This window comes from Silene latifolia, chromosome X, assembly GCF_048544455.1.
Source record: "Silene latifolia isolate original U9 population chromosome X, ASM4854445v1, whole genome shotgun sequence".
NCBI lineage: Eukaryota > Viridiplantae > Streptophyta > Magnoliopsida > Caryophyllales > Caryophyllaceae > Silene > Silene latifolia.
In genome coordinates this window covers 105,813,309-105,835,177 of record NC_133537.1, presented here as the reverse complement: position 1 = coordinate 105,835,177, position 21,869 = coordinate 105,813,309, and the positions used below count along the sequence as shown (strand labels likewise).

The following is a 21,869-nucleotide window of genomic DNA, read 5'->3' as shown; positions in this document are numbered from 1 at the left end:
CGACTCGCGGTCACCCTGTAAACAATAAATTGGCTCATGTCAATCGATTCGAGCAAAATTAGAAAAGTCAAAAATCAAAAACGAAATAGGCGTAAGGTTCATTCCTGACGACCTCGACCGCCGACAAGTGCCTCGACGGCAGTAGCTCGCAGCCGGTTGGCTACCCTCCACAACGCCACGAACCGAGACGGCGCAACCTGCATTTTCAAAAAGAAATTCTCAACAATTGAACAAACTCAATCAAATGTGTTCTTACACAAAGGTTATACAAGTTAGAGGCTCACCCTCCGAATCAGATGCTGCCAGTCGTCCAGGCCAGCATCCGTCACAGCTACGTCAAAGTCACGTAGCTCGGAGATCGTCGTCCTCCCGGTCGCGTCAGTGTACTTAAGGGTCTCGGGGTACTCTGGGGGCTCGATGCCCGCCGCCTCGACCTCCTACAAAGACGAATGGTTCCCATCAAATCAATGATCTTTCATCATGATTCTCAAAAATCAAATCAAAAGGAAAAATAAAAGATACTCACCACTACCGGCCAGTACGCCAACTTCCCGTAAAGGAACGCCGAGTAGTCCTCGCCAAGGAGAAGAAGGTCGTCACCACTGGCACCAGCCAAGTCCGCCTCCCTCTCGGCCTCGAAAGGCTCCTAAACATCGTCCCGGAGGATCGACGGAACCGACAACACGTACCGTGAGCACCGACGAGCCAAACGCTCGCCCAAGTACCACACAGACCCATCGACGTCCTCAACGCGCAGCTAGGCTCGAGCTCCTAGGTCGAAGGACCTCGCCACGAAAGGAGGCGCTCCGGATACTCCGCCCAAGGTCCGGGCACCCACTGTGACAAGATAAAACAAGGATCATTCCTATGATCAACTAAAACCGAATATAAGAAGCACGAGCAAATATAAGTGAGATACTCACGCTACTCAGCTGAAGAGCGTTCACGTCCCGCCGGTAGACGTTGTGAGAAGAGCGCTTGCTCTTCGTTCGGCACATCACCCAATCCCTCACCACGGGATAAGCCCTCTCCAGCGGCTCCGTCCTCTTGGGCACGAGGCTCGGGAAGTAGGAGTACACCCACGCCTGTAAAACAAAATATCAATGACGATCTTTCGTGATTTGATAAAGAAAGGAATTTACTTTGGTCTAAAGGAAGGTTCATACCTCCAGCAGTAGTCCAGGTCCGACAGCACCAGGAGAAGTCCCCTTCTCCATCAACTCCGGACGAACCATGGCCCTCATGAAGCGGATGAGGACCGCAAAACCAAGACGACCACTCCCAACGTCCTAGGGAACTCGGGTCGAAAGGAAGGGAAGAAGCTTCGTCAACAGACCTCTCGCCCTTGTCTCCGAGGTAAATCGAAGACAAACCACCAAAGCCACGGACGAGCCCTCGCTCGGTAGACGGGAGGAGGAGCCGTCTCCCTCCCGTCAATCGTCACCAGCGCCGGGGTCTTCCCCGCAAAGTAGTCTCGAACGTAAGAACTGGGTATCAAACCCGGCACTGTAACAGCCTTCGGCGACAAGTTCCAACCGATCAATCTCCTCGCCTCGGCCGAATCCGCCCTCATGGCAGTCTCCGGCCACACCACCTCCTCGGCCCCACACGGCAGACCAGAAATCATGCCGTAGTCCTCCAAAGTGACTCCCACCTCACCAAAAGGCATGTGAAACGTGGAAGTCGTATCCCAGAATCGGTCCAAGAATGCGCGGACCAGGCTAAGGTTAGCCCGCAACTTCCTCTTCGCGATATCCCTCCAAACCTGAACCAAAGGACAGAACGCTCCGCGCTCGATCATGGCCCTCTCCTCCACCGACAGCCGCTCGTAGTGCTCCATCGCCGTCGTGTAACCCGAGAACGACCTGATGTTCCCGGCCTCCTATTATGATTTGAAACAAAGCTATCTTTAGTTTTGAATGAAGTTTGAATGAAATTTGAATAAAAGAATGAAAGAGGATGAGTAATAAGTAGTGAATTCCTATTTACCAAGCTCTTCACCGTCCTGTAGGACAGGTGACCCTCTGCAGCCCACACCAGGTGCCTGCTCTCCCAAGTCTCAGCCCACGCGGGAGCCCCCTCTCAGCTAACGACCTCCTCGTCCGACGTTGGCCCGTCTCGGGGCCTCCTCCTCCTCAACGGCCTCCTCCTCGTGAAACTCGTCTCCAGCAGCCATCACCGCAGCGGTGAAGGCCTGCTCTAAAGCCTCCTCGACAGTAGCAGCGTTGATCTCCATGGGAGCTCTCCCAGAAGTAGAAGCCTCATCACCTGTAATATTAAAGCAAATTTAGGCCGCGTCACATGACGACAAGCCTTGGTTAAGGGATTTTCGAGCCTTCGGAAGCCCTGAAACCGCTCCTTTTTCGCCATCCTTGGCCATATTCCCACCTACCCGATCACTCATGTGGTAATTAGGGTCAAGTCAAGTCTAACTCGAAGCCTAGTTCCGGGTTCGAGTCGAAATTTCAGCAGCATTTCGCTATAATGGCGATTATGCCCTAGAAAAGTGCCCTGAAAAAGCTGTCAAAAACCAAAATTCCGAAATGGTAGAAAGTTTACCCATCATTCAAGGATCCCAAATATCAAGTTTCATCGCAAATGGGCAATCCTAAGGCTATTTTTGAAGCAATTTACGGTTTAGCTGTAAAACCGTCTCAAAATTCACTCAAAGGCTCAAAACTTGATGAAAATTCGAGACAAATACATGGTTATGTTCCTAATATTACCTAATATCCATTTCTAATGTCAATTTGACAAGGCAAATGCGTTTGGGGGAAAAGCCCCAAATTTTCGATCAAATGGGTCATAAACCCTAGATTTTTCGGCTCAAAATTGGACAAATGTAGACGATTAATGCAAGATTGAGACACATACCTCGATTAGTCATGATTAATGCAAGCTTTTGGATCGAACCTTGGCGGAAATGGTGAACATTTGAGAGAGAAATGAGTGATTTATGTTTCGAGCAAATGAATACAAAGCCTCCTGATTTTCGCGTTTTTACACAGGAAAATCAATTTGGGGAATAGACGCAAAGAAAGGGCCGCGCCTCTTCCAAGAGATGCGACTCTTCTGCGCCTCTTCCTTTTGTTCCCTCCATACGGATTTTCAAAAATTCGTTAGGAATTCGTTATTTGTGGGCCCATCTTTGGTGCGCCTCTTCCCCGATGCTATTTCATTCTTTTGGTCCGTTTGGCGATTTTCTTTCGTTCCGGCCCGCATTTCCAAGCCCGCAGCAGGCTGTTGCGTATTATTTATCCCGTCCAAGACCTTTTTCATTCCTTCACAGAATTCGACACACCTTCATTATGTCTCCAGTGAGAGTAAGCGGATATACTTTCCCTCTCACGACAGGAAAAAAATTCCCAATCGTGTCTCTAGCGAGAGTAAGCGGACGTACTGTCTCTCTCAAGACACAAGGATTGACATCTACCTAAGCAGATTTCCCCTCAGCAGTTCCCGCCTGTGTCCTGCTATTCGCAATTATTTCCCGAAGACTACCCAAACAGTTTTCTCCTCAGCAGTTCCCGCCTGTGTCCTGCTACTCAATATTTCTTGTTTCCCCGCGGAGTGCGACAAAGGTGTCGTTCTCCAGAAGTTCCTAAACCAATAGAGTTCCTATACCCAAGCTTTAGCTACCCTTAAGTTGAACTTACTTTAGGCCTCCTTCCCGCCAATGCTTTCCTTTAGGGTCCCACACCCTAGTACCAATCCTTACTTATCTTTTAGGTCTCACCCTTAGCTCTTATGCTTAACCTTAGCTCCTACGCACCTCCGGAAGCATCTCGAGAAGAAGTCTCAGGCATGGTCTCTTCTTATGGCTGGCGAGCCTTCTTACGTAGTCTAATGGACTTTAAACGGCCCTCCCCGATAGTCGACAGACTCTAAAATGTTCCCGACGACAGGTCCTTGGTTCAGACCCCTTGAGCCGCCTCGCGTCGCCATAGTCGTCAGGTTGTAATCTTCGATTGACCTGATGGCTATACTTTGACTTTCGCCTTGTCCAAGCCTCAGTCAAAGTGGGGGCTCTGTAGATACCTCATTTCTGCACCTCCCGCAAACCACCCGGTGATGATTGGGCCGCATGTTTGATACGCGGAACGATTTGTGACAATTCGTAAGATTATCGTCAAGTGATTGCTCAAATATTAATGTCTACCTCTTAGTTGTCATCTACGTCCCGATACGGTCGTTTTGACAATAATTAGAGTACATTCGAGTCCGGCCTAAAACCGTCTCCATTTTCTGATAACCGTTAAATCCCGAGTCAGAATGTTCTGGAATATTCCGGATATTTCTATTCCATATTTCATAAATTTTATCTTTTAGTAAGCAATTTCCCGTAATATTCACATAAGATATTAAGGAAAACCGAATTATTTCCGTCCTACCATAACTCAAACACGGAAATCTTTCTTCCGCAGGAGGAAACCACTTGGGAATAGACGCAAGCAGTCTTTGCGCCTCTTCCAAGAGACGCATGGTCTGCTGCGCCTCTTCCCAGTGCCCTTTCTCGCATGTTTCTCGTATCTTTTTCATATCTTTCCGAGATTCACTTCCAAAGAGTCTCCGAAACCCTAATTCCTTCACGTGATTAGTATAAATAGGAGCTTTCGCTCCTCATATTTCTCACGCGAGTACCCGCCCTTCTCTTCTCCCTTTGCATTCTAGACTTTGTTCTTACTTTTTGGCATCTACGTGCTTGAACTTTCGACCACGTAAGCTCGGATCTTTCTGAGTACCAGCCTCCCCGTTTGCATGACCGACCAATTTGACCAACTCCACATCAATCAACTTAATTAATTAATCGTTTTCCTCTTACGAGGGCACTTTCTTTGCATTCGCGTCGAGCATCACTAATCGATATCTTAGTCCTTCTCGTTTCGTCAACATGTAAGTCTGAGGGTGTATAATCCTTCTTTTATTTATTGTATTTTAATTATTGTATCATCATTGTAAGGTTTACGTCGAAAATACCATTAAAACCGATTTCTAAAACCATGCTTTAAAACTCTTTTTACGGATTTCCGGTAGATAACCGAGAGAGAGACGCAACAATTGCTGCGCCTCTTCGAAGGAGCGCAGTTCCTGCTGCGCCTCTTCGCGAGGCTGCCGCAGTTCCTGCTTCCTTTCTTCTTCGTTCGTCCTCTGTTATTCGTCCCAAATTCCTTTTGTATTGTTTCGTTTTGTTTCGTTTTCTTCGTCATAACAGTATATAATTCACATGTATATTAATCATCATCATTAACATGTTTTAAATCATTCAAATCCGGCTTAAATCCCTTATAATCCGATATTTGCGGGTTTTCTTCATTAAATTCAATTCCGGGTTATAGAGATTCAATTTGTTCATATTGAGTTTCTGGAATTCGTCTTTGATATAGTTTTCATCTGTTTATTCACATGATCGTCGCATATTCGTCATTAATCCATCATATCTAACTTAATCAATTGAATTAATTTGTTGACTCGTTAATATTTTTCACTTCTGTCATTATTCCATCTTGTGTTAATTCGTTTAATTCCGTCTTATTCATGTTTTACTGTTTTCATGACCCATTCATATGTTAAATAACCTATTAATAACTTTCATCCGAGTAAATATCATCAATCGATCGTTAAATTCACCAATTAACATTAACGGCTTGCAATTACGGCTTCACAGCCAGAACTGAGCCAAGGAACAGACGCAGCAACTGCTGCGCCTCTTCCAAGGGACGCAGCTCTGCTGCGCCTGTTCCTGGCTGAGTTCTGTCCCTGAACTCCGTTTCTGCCTTGACGTAGTGTAATTAGTTTACATATTAACTAACTATTAACCGTAGTATAACGCTAATTCCTGTTCGTTAATTTATTTGATTCTTTCTTTCTTTCTTTTATTCTTTTTCTCAAATTATCCGTTTTAAAGGTATTTTCGACATAAATCGCCTAATCCAATATAATTAATGTAATTTTCATTATTGTAATTTCTAATTATTGTATTGCTTTTATTGCTTTTATGTTTTCACATGTAAATGAGCACTAAATCCTACTTCGACCCAATTGTATGCTAATTACGTGTTTACCGACTTAGTATTAATTCTCACATGCTAGGATTAAAACTTGGATGTTGCATTGCATGCATATAGCCGACGATTTAGTCATATTGGGCATCAATGTAATTATATTTCTATAACCACATTAAAAAAAAATGAACCAAAAGTTTACTCAAACTATATAGAATCTATGCAAGATGGAAAACAACTCGGGAACGAGAAGTGCAAGTCGCGATAGGGAACTCACACCCAACAGACAAGAAGGAATTGAACTCTTAAAGGTGGAATTTTTGGATGAAGTCAATAAAGATGTCAACGAACAAGACGCTTTACTCAAGAGGTCAAATGAGTTCCATAAAGGCGAACACAACGGAACAAGCCAGAATAGCAAGAATGACAATTGTCGGAGATCGGAATTAGGAAGATCGGTACATCGAGAAAGGTTCACTCAATTTTCCAACCACAGAGTCATCCTACTAGGTCCTCCGAACATCAACAGGGCAACAACCAGAGGCCACACTAATCCAAAGAGCCATCTGAACCACTCATCGACAAGTCTACGCATAAGCTAATCCTTGAGACAATCCTATCCTCTACAATTAACTTAACCATTTCCCAATCAAAATGTTTCCACCAATATCCTCCACCAAACAAAATCAAAATCCAAAGTCGAAACTAGTAACAATATTATACCCTTACCAAGATTCAATATTCCCAAACGCATTCATGCTTGAAACCAACCCACAAGCAACAAGTTGCACTATCCAATCCATAATTAGCACTAACTATAAGATAAATGGGTTCATCACACAAATCATCTGATCGGTTTACTCAAGATTCACTATCCTACTTCCCAACAATATTCCAATTCCAATAGAAAGATTCCTCAAAGGATTAAATATAAGGTCCAAATTTACAATAACATTCCACCGACTTAGCTATCAATCCCCAATACCGTAAAGTAAGGATCAAATGACAAACGAACAATCCCCGAATGAACAATGCCCAAAACAAACCCAAAATAACCATAGAAATACTCCACCAAGGTAAATTAATCCCATTAGTCTCATCATCAAATCGAAACCAAAGTGAGTCTTATACCACCAAAACACGCGAACCTTAACTCGCAAGGAGACTACAACATTGCCATCATAAGAATTCCATCAAAAATCTTGCTCTCATATCACATGGTCAAATACAGACACAAACTCCTACACTAATTCCCGACAAAAAAAAAAATCAAAATACAAAAATCCTCAAATCACATCCCACTAACTCTGTAAACATGGTCAACAATGTACCAACTACACTAAGTAGATAAGGAGTTATAACGGGATAGAGAAACGGTAAAACATTTCCGAAGGGTGCATGAATCTGACAAGTCAGGAAACTAAGGAGTCGGTCCGTAAAGATAACGGTTGACAAAAATAAGAGGTATTCGAGTTAAGAAGATATCTCGGACAAGAAGAAGATACGTAAAATTTGGCATAAAAACAAGGTTCAACGAACGTTAAAGAGAAAGAAAGGAGAATAGAAGCGGCACAATGAAAGGGTTACCGCTTACCAAACACTCATCATAGCTTATGATCGATATGATAAGGTTACATCACTAAGGTGCTCAACAAAGCCCCAAAAGTCTACCAAATTATAGGACTAACAAGGACTCCACAATGGTAGGTATTCCTCAACTCAATTGGTTCCAAAAGCCAAAATCAATTCACCACGCAAATTCATTTGTTACCATACAAGTCCCAAAGTATCTCCTTTACAATTCTCGTCATTGAACTTCACTTACTATGTCATCCCCAAGTACCATGGCTTGTTTACTCCATCATCACACCACTTAATACTTCTAGTCTCCGATACCGTAAATTATAATCATATCTTTGAACTCACGAACTACATCGAACAACATTCCACCAAAATTCCCAAATTCAGATATGATCAATAAGGTTAACAAGGGCTACTCTATACTAGATTTGGTCAACTCAAAAGGTTTAACAAACTAACTAATTCCAAAGTACGATACCAATCCATTAAGCAACGTCCATATCCTATTGTATTCCTTTCAAGGCCTACCAAGATTGGGGCTAACTATCATTCCTTTCATTCTCCACAAGAAACATCGAGACTCTCAAATGAAGTAGCTTAGGTTCATTTCAACTTATGTGCTAAGGTAGTACCCACGCTCAATCACCTATAACAAACAAGCTCTCAAAAGACATAAACCCCAAGGTGTTTCTCAACTCACTAGACTCTCACATCAAGCACAACTAACAATACTAACCAAAGGGTCCCAAGTTATCTTCTCATATACAACTCAAACCTTAAATAATCAATTTCTCAACTCATCCACGCCCTCCAATGATACATTCACTCACCCCAATGTACGAGGCTCAGTTAAAAACATTCTCTCAAAACCGGGTTCTCATGAACAAGGGCACTATCCAGCGGAATAAAAGGAAGGTGTCCTCAAGGACTCTTATTATAAGAAGAAAACGAACCAAGGATGAATCAGGAGAAAGAATAGAAGAATAGTTACCTAGGCGAGAGAAGAGGAATTAGAAAGACGAATAGACAACGAGATTGAAATATTAAGGTAAGGTACACTGAATACGAAAAGAAATATCGAGAAAGTGGAAGCATCCTTCATTTGGCATAACCAATCTTCAACATTCGGCAACGGCACGAAAATTAATAACTAACAATTAACAAACCTAGCTTGTAGGATTGCCTTATCTACGTTTCTTGGAGAGCCATCTTGCAAAAGAGAACATTGGTTAGAACCTAACAAATAGCAATCACAAACAGACTACCACATAAAATCCTAACTCTACCCATCCTACCCATCTCTCCAGTTTATTATTTAAAGGTCAAGTGATTTTAGGTGGGGTGCACAAACGTGCGTCGGGAGCAAATATGCTCTGATACCAACTGTGACACCCTCAAATTGACTAACTGTTTAGTCATATTGGGCATCAATGTAATTATACTTCTATAACCACATTTCTCAAACACGTCCTATAGGTGCGACCTTTAGGGACCAGTTGATCACCGCCATATGTATGATAATAACGTCAAACTTTCTAGCAAGCCAACCGTTATTAGGTAAACGTTAATCAACTGATTAAATATACGAAGTATACCCTTGTGAACCTGTAAGAGATTTACAAATGTTATCACACTAATTTTTGGAGGATACAAGCTCCAACATCAACTTAGCCAAAAAACTTTTTGTGACACCCTCAAATTAAGCCTTAAATAATCACGTAAAATCTACAGAAAAATTGGCAGGATATGTTTGTAAATGGTTCAACTAGACAAAACCTGTAATTTTTAAAACTTTCCCAAACCATTCACAAACATCTCCGACTTAAGAGTGCCCAAAACCTGCAAAAGCTAATAAACTAATTTACATAACTATGCTAAAAACAAGGAATTATAGTGATACAAACCAAAGAAAAAGAGGGAGACATATGTCCCTTCAAAATATATACAAAACCAAAAGATAAAAGGTTTACTACAAAAATAGCCAAACTAGGTCCAAGGTCCTTTTGCTCACTAGCTCGTCTGTGTACCCCAACTAAGCATCATCAACCTGTCAATCGCATTTTATACAAACACGAAAGCCACAATTCAGTGGGGAGTAACTTCGAGTCCTCCCAGCCACGAAATGTCATATTTAATGTAACATGTAGTGTAACATGTAAACAATATGATAAACAATTTAATTATCATGTATTCTAACCTATGACCCCTAAACTAACCAAAGTAAACTATCATGTGAAACATATAACAATTAGTAATCCAAACTTTATCAATTGTAACCGGCTTACATCTCACCTATTACATTTCATAAAATCACCATACAAGAAAGGGCAATATATCAAAGACAGGCATAAGTTCTTAGTACGGTCAATAGTCACTCTGTAACTCGAGTCTATACCACGAGGTAGGGAAGGTAATCGAACCGGTATCTTGGCTCAGAGGTTCTATCAAAACATGTCCAAGACACAACACAACCCTAGCCTAAAATCTGCGCAGACCTAGACATGCGGATACACACCACCGCACCCAAGACCCACAATTTTTCTAAAACAAAGTGAGTACCCTAAGGAGTCCACCAAAGGGTTGGCTAGTACTTAAGCTGACCACTTACTATCAAAATAAGTAACGAGGTCATGCCCCAACTTGGATATAATCCCACCAAGTCAGGAACACAAAGGCTATTAAGCAGTGAACATATACTCGTCAAAGACTATAAAGACCTATCTATGACAAACACAACAACCTGCAAGAAGTATTCAATACCAATTCTAGCAATATTAACAATATTAAAGGCTTTAGGGAATCTAGGGCCGTTTCTACAATATAAGAAACTATTAAATTCAACCAACTATACATGTGAACTAAAAACTTGATAAATGGCCTAAAACAAGAAAAAGGCCGATTATCCAATTCATATAAAATTTCATCCAACCGAATTTTTACCCGCAACCCCGATCTGCGACAGTGCGGGTTAAATTGCGGTGACCAAATCACTCAATTGATGACATCAAATCGATCAAAGGGACTAAGGCTCAGTTTTCGGCACAATCATCAAAACATTGCAATTATTGCTATAAAATTCATTTTGAGCCTATTCATTACAATTTCATTTTATAATCTAACCTAACATGTGTCAACTACCATAATAAGCATACTTCATCATCAAAATTTTATTTACTACTAACCTTATTCATTTCCTAAGACTACCCACATGTTACTTTTACTAAACATATCATTAATAAACCCGATACTACAAGTAATGCATGAAAATCCGCGAAACAAGCAACGGACCAACCCGGGCCAACCCCAAGGCAGCCGTGGGCCTGCCGGGTCAGCTGGCCGTCACCCCTATCCCCCATTTCTCCATTTTTGTTCAGTTTAACACCGTCTGAAGCATCAACTAATCGTTCCCATACTAATATGTTAACTTAAACTAACCAAAAGACATGAATTAAACATGCATGCAACCATATTATCATGTGAATTTAACCACTCAAATAAAAATCACAAAAACATACAAAAACCAAAGAATGTGACGATTATTCGTCGAGTAACTCGAAATATGTTACCTTAAGCTAGAAAATGAGCAATTAGCACCTTGAATACCAACCCTAATCTGCCAACTAACCACTATCTTCGACTATATACGAGTCCCCAAACTCGTCTTCCAAATCTTCACCTAAATAAACAATAAAAACACAAAAATAAGCATAAAAACCGAAATTTTGCCCAAATTCGTCTTAAATCAACATCAAGAAAACTGAAATTAAAATATACCAGGATGTAGATCTTGAAGAGAGGATTCCGAAAATATAAATTATGCGAAAATCCGACTAGAAACGAGTGAGTTATGGCGAAAATAGCTTGTATTTTGTATAAAAATGGTGTTTAAAGGTTTAGGAAAATGAAGAATGAAGAAGGAGGTGTGTTTGGTAAGAAAAATCAGAAAAAAGGAAGGGGAAGGGGGTGTGCCGCGTGAAAGGGAAGGAAAGGAGGAAGGGAGCGGGTTTAAGTCGGGATTTTACGAGTCGGTTTTGGCTCGTTTCGATAATAATTAAACCGCATCAAATGCAAATTCCGACAAGACCAAAGTTCTTAAACACGAGATTACAAGAAAATTGAATACTCATACGACCCATTTCCAAAATCGTTTGCCCAATTTTCAATAGAGTTGTCATTTTTCCCGAAATGCCCTTATTTCAAATAAAAAGTTTTTACACTTAAAACTATTTTTAAACATTTCGAAACTATCAAAATAAATACTTTTCTTCAAAATATAATAAAATTATATTTCTTTGAATTATTATTACTTCAAATACATTAATATCAAATTTTACCTGATTAATAAGTTACTTTCGCAAAATAATAACGATCCAAAATTACGGGGCGTTACACTTTTTATAAGAATTTTTCTCATTTTTTGACCATCTTTTTAATATATAGTGACATGGAATACTTAAAACACCAACATTATGAAGTACCACTAAACAATGTCTACAAATATATCCTTTGTATTCAAAACAGTAGCATAAACAATTTGTCTTTTCATTCATTTGATCCCATGTCACCCAAAAATTTTCTTTCAATTGAACATCCCAAACCGTGTACAATATATTATTCTCATCCTCTTTTTCTTTTGTTGGATAACATTAAAAGGAACCCAGAATTTCCCCTTAAACTTTTTAAAAATCTCGTGAGTTTAAATTTTGGACAATTGTCTTTCAAAGGGTGGTGTTGTCTTTAAAACAGGATCCGATTGTGAACACTTAGCATCAGCTTTTCTTTCATCGTTCAATCTATCGTCAACCGCTTGTTTACATTTTTCAACAAACTCTCTTAGTGAAGTTTTCTGATTAACGTACTTATCAAAAAAGGAATTCAGGCTCTCAGAACGTTGAGTAGACATACCTGCAAAAAACACATCTCTCATAAACGTTGGAACTCATTGCTTGCGATCTTTATATAGTGATTGAAGCCACTCTTCATTGTGTACTTCAAATTTAGCAATCAGCTCCACCTAACAATTTTCAAAGTCCTCCTCTTTCCATGTTCTATAAATGCACCAATTAAAAGCCGCCATGAAATGATCATGTTTGGCGCCAAATTTGGTTACTTATCCAGAGTAAAATGGCGCTCAATTCTCATGTGGGGTTAGTAGTTGTGTTGATAACTACAAATAGGCCCCTAAATATATAGGATAGAGATATACTTCCTCCAATCCAATCCAAACTACCCACTTGCTTTTTGGAGGTCAAACTTTAAAAAGTTTGACCGTTAATCCACAGAAAAATATAAAACTTTGAACGATAAAATTTACATATTTAGTTATATTATGAAAATATCTTCATAAATTATATTTTTTGCATAAAAAAAATTATATACAAAGGAAGAAAAATCGAAGACCCCCAAAAGCAAGTAGGTAGTTTGGATTGGATTGGAGGGAGTATAATATTCAGTTTGAACAAGTGTCAAAAATATGGAGCGAAGGTAAAAGAGAAGTTGCAAGAGCGAAGGTACATAGCAACTCTCTAGGTTACCCCCTACACTTCTTGGGTAGTACGTCAATGTATCCAAAGTACTAGACCTCGTAAAATTGATGACCCGAAACCCGACACTTGAATTTAACCCCAACTCAAATGATAAATTTATTGGCATATTATTCATTATCTTGTTTCATGGATTTCTACACTATGAAGGACCAAATTTGCTCCAAGATATATTATGTATCTATATCTCATATCATAATCAAAATGATAAATTTATTGATTTAATCCCAAACACAATACAAAAAGGCATTTTCTTAAATTATTGTATGATCAGAATTATAATTTGTTAATTTTGTTGTATTTTCGCTATCTTTATAGTGGATTAGGCTAATCGTTTTGCCCAAACATTTTATTCTAGTAAAGCCAAATGGTCCGAAAATAAATTGAGAGGATCCAAATCCCTTCCGGTAAGCCAATCATTTTACCCAAACTATATCTGGCATAGCCCGGTACAAAAATGGAAAAACAGAATATGTATGAATGAAATTCCAGCTATGAATCACATCCGACAAAAACAAAGCAAAACCCTTTTCTTCCTCGAGCCCGTATCACAATTCACAATACAGCAACAGACACATTTCTAGGTTGAAACATTTCCACAAATTTACTTTACAAGCTCAGCTCCAGCTGAGTTCAATTGAAATCTGCGGGCGAATTCCCCTTCATTTATGTATTTTATAACTCTATTTCCGTTGCTATAGTACTCTGTATTTGTTTTCTTTCTATGCACAAGATGCCAAAGAATTACAAAAGAATATTGTTTACATAATGAATGTTGATATACTACACAAGACTTGGGGCCTGTGACTATGTGATTCATGTTTTAAAAGCAAGCTGTCTTTCCCATCGCTCAGGATCATATGGAGTAGTAGTCACAATCTTTCGACCCTCCATGGGCGGCAACTCAAAATCCAGAGGGATCTGTTCATGCCATACAATTTCATTTTCTTTATTGTACTTTTTAAGCAGCTCGGAGATTTCAGTAACTTCGCTTTTGAAGACGTCCCGCCAAGATTGGTTACCAGGCATGTCGTTCTTATTATTTAGTGCGCAGTTAAGAAGGCCAATCGCAACCCCCAACTGATTCAACTCCTTGCAGCTTTCAGCTAGGTGCCTGCGGCTTCTCAATTCATGTAGATTTCTGCAAGAGATGATAAAATCCTGCAGAGAGTAACTAAATTGTAACTGATAACTGATTGGAATGTGAACCAGCAGTAAGAGTGAAATTAGAAGAAAAAGTCGGCTGAAAAAGTCGACAACATGAAACATCTTCAACGCTTTCACACAGCATACTCATAACTCAAATCAATTGATCCAAATAGTCTTAACAAAAGTTGTACACGTTGATGATGCTTGCTTTAGCTGATAAAGTCAGGACCCCTAGGACTTTCTCTTTCTAGCCGTCACTATTTCTTCTCTATCAGCCTCCTCCTTTCCCTGAGCGCATCATGGCAAACTGGATACTCTTTCAGGTCTTCAACCAAGTGGGGACCCCTGTCTCCTCCTGTTTGTGGTGAATTTGTTAAGAGACTTATGACCGATGTAGTCTCCCTTCATTATTTATTTGGTATACCTCTGACCTAGGCTACTCAAATCATCGACCGGGGTAAGCCCTCTAGATCATATGGTTCAACAAATTTGTCTCTTTATGCATGATCCCTTGGACCTCATGTTCATGTTTTCAAGCGCATTATTCAGTATCTTAAGAAGTACCATTTCTTCTGGTCTACAGCTCAACAAAGGCCATGTTTCCTAGCTTACTACCACCAATCACTACTAATTCTGGCTCCCACTGGGCCGGATGCCCACATTCTCAATCCTCGCTTCTATCATTCACTGCCTATTTTGATAATCACTAGAGCTGCTTTTTTAGCTTCATCGAACACTTCAGAAATTCACACTACTCTATCGTGAAAATGTCTAATGTACAACATCAACGTTTTGCAATCATTATTTATTTTATGCGTAAAGTCATTCTCGGACATGTACACATTCTTCAAATTCCGTCTGATCAATACTATGCTGACACTTTCAACAAAGGTACAGTAAAACTCTTCTATGCCTTCCACTCCAGTCGTTGCGTCCATGCCTCTCCCCATCTGACCCGAAGAGGTTTGCAGACAATACATTTAATGTGAACTTGTATAATGTTAGATATGTGTATCTTATGTATCTATTAAGAATAGATAACAATTAAATATCAAAGGATTAGACATATACATTCGTCTTAGATACATGTGTATATCAGTATATGTATCTTAGTATACTATTTAAGCAAGGAGATTTAGGCATCAACGTCAAATGAAGTTGCAAAGATAACTCACCATGAATTTTTCTGAAATATCTCTGGATCCTGATTGCAAAAAACCACAAGCTTCATCCAAGAATTGTGTGACTCCATAGTGCAGTTTCGCTAACAGAGCAGGAGACATTTGCTTCTTCTCTGCCATCTTTATGGCTACAGCCTAATAAACATAACTATATCAGTATGTTTTCCCTGAACCCCTTACAAATGTCGATGTAGGAAAAAAAACGGCAATATAAGAGAGAAAGGATATACGTATCAGTGTATCACTATTATACCCTAGTCAGATTGAGGACTTATCATCAAATTTTATACACGTCGACACGCTTAAAAGCAGGTTGCCTGATTCATAATTTCATACCATGCCCCGATTATAGATACACGATTCACATCTGATAAGAGTATCTGATACATGAACTTTAATCAATGGCATGATAAAAATACGTAAGTTGAATACGACATAGTTCTACCTGAGCTTCCGCTAAGCAAAAAAGACTCATTGCAGATGACACATTGGCGGTTGCTTCAGGTGGCTTTTCTGGAGGCAATATGTCTTGTAATGATGGGAGAACGTCGGTATTCAAATAGTTGAAGACCCCAGCAGATTTTTTCAGAAGGGAGGCAGATTTCTGCAAATCTATGAGAATGCATACAAAATCAATATACTGCAGATAACAAGCAAAACTAAAGCATACTTTGGGATAAGAGGTATAGAGCGTGCATCTAGCTACACACTGACCTTCTAGAACTTCAAAAGCCAGCTCATGTAGAGTTACACCGTATAGGAAAAGAACCATTCCAAGTTCATATTTCAAACTATTGATTTGGAAATACTTTGGACCATTTAGTTTGAATGTGGAAGAAGAGCCTAGAATGCTGGTCCAGCGAACTCGCAGCTCTGAAATCCATCGGTTTGTACACCGACTGTCACTAACTGAATCAATTTGAATAATCAAGTTCTGCAGTAGAGGAAGATATTGCTCTAATCTCAGGATTTCCTGATATATTTGAAAAAATTCATCCATTTAAAGCATAATTGTTTTATCAGAACAGTGACAAAAAGAATAAAGAGTAAAGACAATCATGTGGCATAGAAAATAAATAAATAAATAAAAAATAGTTTAGCCAATTTGATCTCACTAAATTGTCATTTATCAAATACAAGTTTTGTTGAATATGTATAATCAAATACATATAAGAGAGCCAAGATCATCCTCTGATGCAACCTGATGTTTGGGACTAAAAATCATTAAGTATTGTATCAAATGCTTCCTGCATAGCCTCTTCGTCTACTATTAATATGCAAGCCTTCCTTTTTGGCTCTTCTAACAGAACAGCTGGACTGGTAATGCATGGGTAAGGATTTCATACAGTATCATTGTTTGTCGTGTCAGGCAAAAGTACAACCCGAGAAATGAAGGCGGAAGTAACGTAGGTCATACACTAGTAAAACACCAGCTATTTATAAGTGAATCTAGAATAGATGACCATTAGACAAAAGCACCACAAGTAATATGCAAGCCTCCCCTTCCCCCTTTTTGATTGTCGATTAAAGCCATGTCTTATTAATATCAGTCTTTAGTGTCCATAAGTCTAGGAAGAAATAGCAACCAACAAAGGTATCAAACAATGGACAACAAATAGACAAGAATGAAAGATCTATTTAGAAATAGCCATAAAGACCACCTGTTGATTACGGGAAGTCAACCCTCCAGCCATTTCCCTGGCTGTAGCTTCAGTGATGCGACTGGTGTCATTAATAGACTCTTCAATTAACCTACGTTTTGCACTAAGTTCTTTTAATTGAGCAAGACATGCAGAATCAAGGGCAGTGAATACGTCTTCAAACACTATCTGCGAGAACAAAAACACGTTTTACAAAAGCAGGAGTAAAATAATAGGTATTACACTTGAGACAACAAAAGGTGAAGTCTACTTGAGGAGGTGGATAGAAAAGCATAAATAGAAAGTAGGCAGAGCTTCATCTGAGCAACCATTATGTTATTTTATATACTTAAGAATCAACTCTGAACCTAGCCAAATAAACAATCATGCTAGAATATAGTGGTTACAACTTACAAAAAAAAAAAAAAAAAAAAAAAAAAAAAAAAAAAGAATTATATGAGATAGTCTTACATGTGAGACCAACCCAATCTCCATATAATTATTTGAAACCGCCTCATACAAGACTCGCTGACAAAAGTAAATTCAGAGAGCAAATAACTACTTGAAAATGCAGAATAGTTTTCAACATAAAAACCAGCATAGGTAAAAAATTCATGAGAAATACATCAAATACTATGAAAGCCTTAGCAATTCCAAGAGTGAAAATTAGGGATGTCATTGGGGCGGGGCGGTGGTGGATATAGGCTCCCCCGTACCCGTACCCACCAAGAAAAACTCGTACCCGTCCCTGCCCCACCACCCGTGGCGGGTACAAGTTTCCAAAACCAGCCCCGTCCCAACGGGTGGAAATATAAAACCATACCTGCCCCGCTTATCCATTAACCCGATCCACCATGATTTTATTCCATAAATTTTTTCGCAAATGTTGATTTAATCATTATTAATTTCCGTTTTTTTGAATTTTTCTTTATAAGTTTAGTTTTTTCACAAAAGAAGATAGTAAACAACTTTATAAAATAGCTTTTATTTACATTATATCTTAATTATAACTAAATAAGATTTAAAAAATTGTCATAAGCGCACTAATTTTTTTAACAATTGGCGGGTAGGCGGGTTTGAGGCGGGTAAGATGCAAAATCCATCCCCACCCCATTACCCATGGCGGGTAAAATTTTCATGCCCGGACCCGCCCCACAACCCGCCAAAGCTCTACCCATCCCCGCCCCAACTGGGGCGGGTGTGGGGTGGTACCCACTTGTACCCGCCCCGCTGACATCCCCTGAAAATCGCTCACAATTACTACCAATTTACATCTTAATTTTTGTTCAAAATCCCAGAACTGTATGACATAGCTTCATCTAGGACAAATTTCATAAGTGGCAAGTACTGAATCACCCTTACATAAGGTTCAAGTAATCATCAATTGCTTGATTCTAAGTCATTTCTGACCAGTAAAGCCAGCAGGACTAAGTTTATGGACATCAAATAAGGATGATGCCCCAGACAGATCAAAGGCTCTCACAAAAGGCATGGTTGGGAGGTCGGACGTATGCAATCTTACGCCCTGATTAACTAGGGATAACACATATTGAAAATTTCATCAAGAATACAATAACAACATTACCCAATGTCTTAAGGACTCTAGTAAATTGCGGGATAATGGGGGTCGTATATACGCAACCTTACCCCGGTGCCTTAAGGACTCCCTCTAGTTGCAGGATATGGAGCCTTAAGGACTTCCTTTACTTCATTATAAACCAAAACCAATGAATAATGAGTCCTCATAATACATTGAATGAGTGCTACTTGAAAATAAATGAAATGCAACCACTACAGTTAGTGAGCCATTTTCATTATATCATCAACCATTTTACTTATATAATCCACGACAAAAGCATAAAAAATGAAAATGGTGATGTTTTTTATATGTGGGATACAATGTAAAATCAGTCACAAGATATTTGAAAGCAACTATTTTCATATCGTGAATTTAAAAAAGTTGTAACTAGTACTAGTAGATTGTAAGAATAATTCATGAAAAGTTCACAGAGGTAGAAATGTAGAATATAAATAAGATGGAGGAAGTAACGATTTACAAAACACAGTTTCCATTTCAGATATATCGGTGCTAACAGGCCGACTCGTCAGAATGGAGTATGAGTCTGTTACTACCAGGAGTCGAAAACTCACTCACCAGCTGTATATCTTCACAATTCTCTCATATTCTCAACCCTAACCCCTACAGACCTAACTCAATCTAAACTCTTATATGACTGCTAAACAATAAACATGATATATTTTTCCCAGCAACCAAAAAGCCACAAAATCAATTTGCAATCGGCAAAAGACGATATTCAACAAAAAAAATAAAAAAATAAAGGATGACGCAGTTAAATAAAAACCCAACAGAAAATGAAACAGACTAAGAGAGAAAATTGTGAGAAATGAAGTAGAAAGTGGATTAAAATCAAGAAAAGTACCCTTTTGGTCTTAAGCCCTGCAAAACCATAATGAAGGAACATCTTTGTGTTGCAAGATTGCCAAGTCTCACCACAAAGACAAAGACCCAGGAGGTATTTCACATATACGGAAGAGTGAGTCTATACTGTACTATGTTTTAAGAATAGAATTCAGGAAATTGGACTCCACTCGGATTCATCCACCATTTGATCCACTTGTCATTTAGTAATTGGCGTTTTTCTCTTTTATTGGTCTTTGTGCCAAAACCAAAGGAAAACAATTGACCGAAACGGAAACAAAAATCTAGGAAATAAAACCTAAATTTGATAGATTAAAAAAATAGTACCTAAATAAAAAGTTCATAAGAAAAAAAAAATGTAAAGATTTACTAGCTTATCATTGTCCAGCAAGTCTCTCTTATGACGGGCATATCCGTCACAAGCTTGTGACGGGTCAAGTAATAGTCATGTGGGTAGATAAGACAAAATAGATTGCTACTCTCTAGGTTTTTTGCTTTCGTCTCATCTACCCCGCATGGGTAATACTTGACCCGTCGCAAACTTGCGACGGATATGACCGTCACAAATGAGAATTTGTGATCATTGTCATATCACATTTTAAACTAGTTTAATTTTAGACTACCAATTCATTTCAATGGTTTAACTTAAATTTTAACTAGTTTGACCCAAATTTTAATCACAAATTCTCATTAAAGACGGACACTATCCGTCACAAGCTAAAGATGGATAGTGTCCCTCTCACAAAATGCAAATGGATAGTGCAAGTGGGGGGAAATGGATATCCTCAGACCCCACTTGCCCTCCCACTTGCATTTTGTGAGAGGGCCACTATCCGTCTTCAGCTTGTGACAGATAGTGACCGTCTTCAATGAGACGGACTGAATTTTAATAAATCAAACTAATTTTATTGGTTATATTTTAGTCATAGGGTCATTTAAGCAAGCTACTAGCTTAATAAAGTTAGTTGCTTGGTTTAAGCTATCCTACATGGACTTGTTCAATGATTTAGCAACTAGCTTGCAATTTCTTAAATTGGAGATACTCTTAGAGCAAATCCAATGGTAAGTTAGTTGCTACTAGCTTACCTTTGTCACCTCGTTTTTGTAAGCTACAACAATTTTAAGCTACCATATACTCCAATGGTTTAGCCAATTTACAAGTAGCTTAATTGGACCCACTTAAGACATTTATCTATTTATTTATTCAATTTTCAATTAAAATTAATTTTTTTTTAATTGGATCACTATTTTCCTATTGGTCATATTTTTTTTGTGGGTCCATTTGAGCAAGTAGATCCATGGAGCTACTAGCTTAAAATTGTTGAGCAAAGCTAGTCTACATGGATAACTCCAATGGTTGAGCTACTAGCTTGTAATTTCTTAAAATTTCAAGCAAGTCCTTTTTGCCAACCATTGAAGATACTCTAATAATTTCACTTCGTGGACTATACTACCAGTTGGAATAACAGTTACTCTCAGCTTAGTATATGACCTCACGTCATGCCACAACCATTACTCCAAATAAAATCATTCCTCCTCTATTTACTGTTTCATACCGCCTAACATATTACATACGAGTACATAGGTATCTCTATTGAAATACATCATCTCAATCCCCTATTTACTAAATGAATGGGCCAATCTACGTTTTTCCGCCTAAAATATTATCTTCTAATTGGGCTTTTAATTTTGCATTCTACTATGGGCTAAGTCTAATGTAAAAAATGATTCCCAAAAAATATTATGTATAACGTTCTATTCTACTATGTGCTAAATGTAGATCATATCAATGATCTTACCAAAAAATAACGTAAAATTTAATTGCTACATATATTATTTGATTGCCAGAAAATGTAGATCATATATTATATTATTTGATTGCAAAGATAATGATTTCAGCAAATTATAACTTATTATCTTGCCCAGGGATCACTACAACAAATAAGGTAATTGGCGACCATATAAGGCGACTGAGAACAGTCGCCATTTATAATAAAGCGACTAAGGCCCGTCGCCCGCACTTCGTAGCAAGGTTTGGTCGCTTTTGGCGACAGGCGTTCGTCGCCAATTTTGGCGACTGAATTTTTTTAAAGCGGGCGCCAAATGCCCAGTGTCCGTCGCCAAAATTACATGTTTTTTTGCCTAAAAATCGTTTTTGACCTAGCCACATACGTAAAACCTGCAAATAAACCAACACTTCCAGCAGAGAACACATGGGAAGCCACCATTGCTTTTGTTGTCTATCATTACTTGTGCTCGGAAGAGATGCAAAATAAACTTGATGAGCTTGTTGTGCAAGTATAAATGGGTCATATTGAGAGTAGGTTCGAGTA

At 39.1% G+C, this 21,869-nt stretch overlaps 1 protein-coding gene and 1 long non-coding RNA gene across 3 annotated transcripts; both read right to left on the bottom strand.

Moving 5' to 3' along the window:
• Positions 1-9,484: 9,484 nt before the first annotated feature.
• Positions 9,485-11,489, bottom strand: LOC141621525 (uncharacterized). The gene is made up of 3 exons (XR_012532414.1): positions 11,358-11,489; positions 11,150-11,259; positions 9,485-9,630 (listed from the first exon to the last, which is right to left on the bottom strand). It is a non-coding gene; the product is annotated as an uncharacterized LOC141621525 (long non-coding RNA).
• A 2,141-nt stretch (positions 11,490-13,630) lies between these two features.
• On the bottom strand, positions 13,631-19,673 carry LOC141623508 (uncharacterized). 2 transcript variants are annotated; one of them, XM_074439612.1, is made up of 6 exons: positions 19,538-19,673; positions 17,118-17,285; positions 16,171-16,390; positions 15,902-16,068; positions 15,451-15,591; positions 13,631-14,287 (listed from the first exon to the last, which is right to left on the bottom strand). In XM_074439612.1, the coding sequence occupies exons 1-6, from the start codon at positions 19,577-19,579 to the stop codon at positions 13,943-13,945; spliced, it is 1,083 nt and encodes a 360-aa protein (XP_074295713.1). In that variant the 5' UTR covers positions 19,580-19,673; the 3' UTR covers positions 13,631-13,942. The 2 variants fall into 2 exon arrangements, with proteins under 2 accessions (XP_074295713.1, XP_074295712.1); XM_074439611.1 differs by having other exon boundaries at positions 16,171-16,429; positions 19,538-19,672.
• Between the last annotated feature and the right edge of the window lie 2,196 nt (positions 19,674-21,869).